General features: G+C 39.7%; 1 protein-coding gene across 2 annotated transcripts in view; it reads left to right on the forward strand.

Moving 5' to 3' along the window:
* LOC112073857 (interferon-induced very large GTPase 1-like) overlaps window positions 1-6,502 on the forward strand; it is a 36,699-nt gene extending 30,197 nt beyond the window's left edge. For both annotated transcript variants that reach the window (XM_024141096.2, XM_070440306.1), the window contains one exon: window positions 73-6,502. In XM_024141096.2, coding sequence (XP_023996864.2) covers window positions 73-4,718 — 4,646 coding nt within the window. In that variant the 3' untranslated portion in view covers window positions 4,719-6,502. The remainder of the gene's footprint in view (window positions 1-72) is intronic.
* The last annotated feature ends 429 nt before the right edge of the window (window positions 6,503-6,931 follow it).

The raw sequence follows: 6,931 nt of genomic DNA on the forward strand, positions 1-6,931 counted from the left end.
TCAGTTGCAGCTTCAATATTAAATAAAATTAAATATTTTAGTAAACTCAAACATTTTCCTTTGTTATTGCAGAGCTCACTCTCAAACTTTTCATGCAGAAGTTGGGACTGACACAGCATTTTGAGGAGAAACTGTCGTTGAATGACGTGCTTGCAATCGATAGCCTAACGTTAGGAAAGAACCATACGGTAACTCCTCAATCTCTACCATGGTGTTTTCTGAAAGAACTGATGAGGATGAACGTGTCAGCAAGGGATGTAAAGTACATCACCACTGATAAGGAGGATCTTATGAAGGTAAACCCTCTAGATCTTATCACAGCCCTGTTTCTGTGCTCAGATGGTTTTCTACAGCAGGAAATTGTCCAGAAAATGTCCATGTGTCAGTTTGCTGTTCCTCTTCTGCTGCCCAACTGTGACACAAAACAAAGCACGTTGATGCTGTGGGCTTTGAGTGACATAGTGAAGAAGTTCAGGCCGTCTTCACCGTCTGACTCAAAGTCCTTCAAAGAGGAGAGAATAGTTATCTCCAATATTCCTATGGTGTCCTTTGTTAGGCTAGGGGAAAGCAGCTTGTCCAAGTCTCAGATCTTGAACAAGTTACTTAGTAATCCTCAACAGTACCATGATACATTTGTTCATCATAATATGGAAGGTGGTAATGTGCCTCGTACGATCGCAGATGGCCTAGTTGAAATCAGCTGGTACTTTCCATGTGGGAACAGAAATATAGACATGTTCACTAAGCCTGTGTCTGTTGCCAATCTCAGAGGAGATATCAAGTCCTTTGAAACACAGTTCTCCTTTCTGTGTCAAACATCAGCTGCAGTTTACATTTTCAGTGATGATTTAGAGTCAGATCTTAAGGTGTTGAAAACTAAAGACAAAAAGGCAGAGTTATTTCTGGTTGTCAGCTCTCAGAAAAAAACATTCACAGAAGACACATTGAGAAAATTCACCACAGAATTCGGTATCAAGCCAACAAATGTGATTGTTAAGGAAAATAAAAATTATGCAGAATTTGTAATAACCTTGCAGTCATCTGTTGGTGACATCATCGAAACAAGTCCAAACAGATTGACAATTGAAAACATGGTTACTGTGGCTCGTCAGAGTGGGATTCTGGTTGATGAAGACTGTGATGAGTGTCAGAGTGCCAGGAAGACAGCAGATGAAATCACCAGGAACATCACAGACACAATTCAATTCAAAGACAAACAGCTACCCTTACAAGGGAAAATCTGGAAAGAGCTTTCCCAGTTGGAGAAAGAGAGATGTAGACTGAGAAAACGAGGGGATCAAGACATTGAACACTACAAGAGCTCTCTGAAGAAAAAGGAGGAAGAGCTAAGAAAGGAGCAAAATACATTTGACATGTCAGATGCAATGGCAAGCTTCATTTTAGGAATGTCAAGTTCAGGAGCTGAGCGTTCCTATTTCCTCAAATGGATGCGGATAAATCTGGACAATCTGTCACGTCAGAACCTGTCTGGTTTGCGGGACCGGTACAAAGATCTTTGCCAACATTCTCCGGAGAAAAAAGACGACATTAAAGATTTGGATAAGCAATTATCTGACTGTTCCTTGGGTCTTGAACACTTCCTGCGTGAGTTGGGCCAGTTATATGAAGCTGCCTGCTCCCTCCCTGAAAGTAGCCCTCAAAGGAAACAGATGGAGCATCTCCCTGGATTGTGTGCTCAGATGCTGTTGGATGGTTTCCCCATTGAGCTTGTGGATGGAGATGCATCAAATATCCCTCTGAAATGGATATCAGCTGTTCTGACTCAGCTTCATACTCTTGTGGACTCTAACAGCAAGATCCGGGTTGTGACAGTTTTAGGGGTCCAAAGCACTGGAAAGTCCACTCTCCTCAACACCATGTTTGGGGTCCAGTTTGCTGTCAGCAGTGGAAGATGCACCAGAGGGGCCTTCATGCTACTGATTAAAGTCAACAAAGAACTCAAGGAGGAGCTGAAATGTGACTTCATCATGGTGATTGACACAGAGGGGTTGAAATCACCAGAGTTGGCTCAACTAGATGATAGCTATGAACATGACAATGAACTGGCAACACTGGTGATAGGACTCAGTGATGTCACTATCATCAACATCGCCATGGAGAACAACACAGAGATGAAAGACGTTCTACAGATTGTTGTTCATGCTTTTATCAGGATGAAGGAAGTGGGGAAGAAGCCAGTATGTCATTTTGTGCACCAAAACGTGTCAGACATGTCTGCTCATGACAACAACATGAGAGACAGGAAGAAGTTGTTGGAACAGTTGAATGAAATGACCCAGGCAGCAGCCAGAATGGAGAAGAAGGACAATATCACCAAGTTCACTGATGTGATGGAGTATGATCCAGACACAAGCAGCTGCTACATCCCAGGACTCTGGCATGGGACTCCCCCTATGGCTCCAGTCAATTCAGGCTACAGTGAGGCTGTGTACAACTTCAAGAAGAGCTTGGTGGAAGATTCTTTTAAATTCCCGAAAAAGGATGATTTGACACATTTCATGAAGTGGACAGAAAGCTTGTGGGAGTCTGTTAAGTTTGAGAATTTCATATTCAGTTTCAAAAACAGCTTGTTTGCAGATGCATACTCCAAATTGTGCACTGAGTATAATGGTTGGGAATGGGCCTTCCAGAAGGAGATGGAATCCTTTATGTTCTGTGCCGAAAACAAAATTTCTAATTTTGGCATGGCAGGTCTAAGTCCCACAATGTCCATAGTAAGGGATCTGCTGAAGATATTGATGAGGGAAGCCAATAAAAACCTGGAAGTAGGAGAAATGAAGATCCAAGACAATCTGATGAAATACTTTGCAAAGCAAGATGACCATGTCAATCTGGTAGAAAGATACAAGGAAGGTTTTAAATCCAGTGCCACCATGCTGAGACGAGAGACAGAAAACACAGTGAGGAACACTCTATATGGAGCTGTTGAGATCAAAGAAGGAATGATTAAAGTGGATGACATTAAGCGCTCACAGGCAAAGACCATGGAGAAGAAGGTGCTGGCTTTGCTGCAAGACTGGAGACAGAAGAACATTGATTTATCAGATCAGGCCCTCAGAGAAGAGTTTGAAAGAATGTGGAATGAAACTTTGTCTGAGATCAACTTCAAAGGTCTCCCAAGACAAGATGTGGATCGCAATGCCATCAACATGTTAAATCAACATTTTTCAAGAAGGGGGAGTCATGTCAAAAGTATGTTGGATAGAAACCTGGTGGATTGTGGAAAGTTTGTTGTAGAATCAGTTGATTGGTGGCGAAAGGCTGAAGGTTTTGCAAAGCACGGGGACCATGGCCATCATAGGAAGAAACTACAACTCTTCTGTGACGACATCATAACAGAGTGTCAGGAGTTTATAAATGAGAAGGTTAAAGGAAAATCTGATTATCATGACACTTACATCAAAGACCTGCTGAACAGGATTGAGGAAACACTGAAAAACCCTGAGACCACTAACGTCAGCGAGGAATGTGAGTTATCACTGAAGCTGCACATCTGTTGCAGAGCAGCCAGCGAGTTTCAGAAGATGCATGAAGATTTCATTGCAGTCAATGACCCAATGAAGTGTCTGGAACAGTCTAAGAGCAAGTACCTTACTGAGTTCATAGACTTATTTCATAACCGAGACCAGTGCCTAAAGAAAGCTGAGGAGTTCTCAAAGCTCTTACGGCCAGCTGTACAGGACTATGTGACCAAAATGATTGGTCCTGATGTGGTTGATGAAATGAAGACAGGTAAAGGGTCACAGGATTACAGCACACGGGCGTCCTTCCAGTTCTCCATTTTAAAACAGCTCCTGGTTGATGGGGAATATGAGAATTATAGAGAGTACATTATTCATTATGAAAAGTTTGTGAAGAAGTTTCTATCAGACCAAATTGTCGAACGACTGTCTGAGGGACGTCTGGCAGAATTGGAAAAGAAACATCTTACAGAGATAGTCAATGCAATTACTGATGCGATTTCTGAAGTCAGAAATACAATTGACACACAAAATGGAAGTGATGTCAAGACCTTCATTCAGAACATCTGTAGTGTCCTTGAAGACAAGCTATCTCTAAAGGATGCTCTAGATTCCATTATGATTCTGAAACCTGCAAACACAGAACAGTTTTCTAACTTCCTCATAGAGTCTGTGAGAAAAATGGAGCAGTCACTGGCATCAGAGTATGAGAGGGGAAGAGAAACCACGTATGACAAGGTAGGGTCCACCAAAGAGAGACTCCAATCTCTGCCATTCAAGCCTCAGGACAAGATGTTCACCAGTCTGTTTGGCTGCGGCAAGCAATGTCCTTTCTGCGGTGCACCCTGTGAAGCAGGAGGGAAGGAGCATGCTGAACACTTTACATCAATTCATCGTCCACAAGGTCTAAATGGTGTAAAGCTCATACCTTCAAATAAGTTAGTAACTAACATATGTTCCTCTGATGTAACCAGTAATTTAACATTCATCACCACTCGTACGGGGGAGAATGGTCACCCCTTCAAGGACTACCAGAAATATTATACTGACTGGATCATAACTGGAGATTCGAGCATCAAGGCTTCAGACTACTGGAAGTATGTGATGGCCACATTCAATGAGAGAATCGCTAAAGACAGAGACTCAACACTCCCTGCTGATCTCCCAGAGGACTGGAAGGCATTAACACGTGATGATGCAATGAAGAGCTTGAAAGAGACTTTCAACATGAAATAAAGTGGAGTTCTACTGTATATAATGACTGTTGTTTACCAACATGTTAACATATCATTTAACATTCAAATACTTGACAACCAAAAAGAATATTCAAACCAGAAATAACTCTCATGACATGAATATACATAGAAAGGTACTTAACCCTTACATAGTTGTTGAAATAATGGGCAGATCTGGAAATACACAGCTGGATCACAGAAGTCATATTTGCAAATACATTAATAAACTAAATGACAGTTTACATATCTGATGTTCCATAATGAAATAGCTAATACGGTGAATTTTATGTGAAAGGAATACAATATTCTAATCAGAAAGTACATCTTTAAAAATCATGATGTTGTAAGAATTTTTTTTTAAGGGAATTTAGTAATCATACAAATGCAAGAAAAGTAAACGTGAACACCAACAGGTTAACCAACATGTCATGACCGTCCTGACAAAGGAGCCAAGGGGGGGGGCTGCAGTTTTATGACTTAACAACAGGTTGTAAATTCCTTGCAGAGACTTTGGGAAATGGTGTGGGGACTAAAAGAACCATCATGTCAAATTCGTTTTTTATGTTGTGACAACATTAAAGACTGTAGAACCACATAACTGTATCTCTGAAAGTGTACATTTTCCAGTTGTCAGGTTTGCCTCTAATTGTTGTATAAAACGAATGATTAAGTATAAGAATACTTTTGAAAAGATAGAAATGTGATTTATGTCTTTTAATGAGTTAATGGTTTTTCATATCTGGTGTACAATAACTAAGCCACGCCCCTAATGAGGTCAGAAGAGCGGGTCAGTGCTATGAAACCGCCCTTCTGACCAGAGTGCTTAAAAGGACTCGCTAAGAATTTACACATCAGACCAAAGAATATGAGGACGGATGTCCCCACGTTGAAATGGTGAATTTCTACTGGACCAGCCAGAGTACAGTGCAAGCTACACGGCTACACGGCAGGAAATTGTTTAAACTGGTTTAAACTGGTGTGGTAAACAGTTGATCACAGATTCATGATTAGAAGGCTGCATGGTTCAGTGGTAAACAGTTGATCACAGATTAATGATTAGAAGGGCTGCATGGTTCAGTGGTAAACAGTTGATCACAGATTCATGATTAGAAGGCTGCATGGTTCAGTGGTAAACAGTTGGCTTTTGTTTCTGTTATTTTACGTTTTACATTTTCATGTAATTGCATTTAGAGAATATGCATGTGTTGTTTCATACACAGGTATTACACATGTATTGGTCTTCTAAATAATTTACTTCAACAAGAATGATTACTAAGTAGACTTAAAATATAAATGTTTTTAATTGATCACACCTTCTAATAGTGATTTGTTCAATGACGTCATTGCTTTGAACACATTAGTTAGGATAAAGTGTAATTCATAATCAGTGACCATCAGTAATGTAACTCTATTAATACTCTTCAGGTATGCTTGATGTATATAGTATGTTTTGAGGTACTGCACTCTGTGTTGTTTTGTATGCTAATGATTATGACGGTATTGATGATGATGATGATGATGTTTATATTGATGATTGTTTTTGTTGATAATGGTGATTATAAATGTGGCTGTTGATGAAGGTTATATTGTTGATGAGAATTTTGCTTTTTGGTGTTGATAATTATGTTTTGTTGTTGTTGATGATGATGCCAATTTTCTCTTTGAGATTTGTTGATGTTGGTGATTTTATTTTTGTAGTTGATGATGTGGGGTTGAACTCTCTAGAGTCTGCAGTGGATGACTTTCAGTTGGCCAAACTATCACCATGATAAAGACAAAAAAACATTTTGTTGTACTGTTCAAATATGTTGATATTATTTATGATCTCTTACGAATGTTATTTTGTCTGCAGTGAAAACACACACAATGTACTTTGCGGACATTAAGTGAAATCATGCAAATTGTTGACATTGAAAGTAAAAATGCCTTTTTTTATTTTATTTCACCTTTATTTAACCAGGTAGGTCAGTTGAACAAGTTCTCATTTACAACTGCGACCTGGCCAAGATAAAGCAAAGCAGTGCGACAAAAACAACAGAGCTACACATTGGATAAACAAACGTACAGTCAATAACACAATAGAAAAATATGTATACAGTGGGTGCAAATGAAGTAAGGAGGTAAGGCAATAAATAGGCCAATAGTGGCAAAGTAATTACAATTTAGTAATTAACACTGGAGTGATATATGTGCAGATGAGGATGTGCAAGTAGA

This window comes from Salvelinus sp. IW2-2015, unplaced genomic scaffold (genome assembly GCF_002910315.2).
Source record: "Salvelinus sp. IW2-2015 unplaced genomic scaffold, ASM291031v2 Un_scaffold2395, whole genome shotgun sequence".
Lineage (NCBI taxonomy): Eukaryota > Metazoa > Chordata > Actinopteri > Salmoniformes > Salmonidae > Salvelinus > Salvelinus sp. IW2-2015.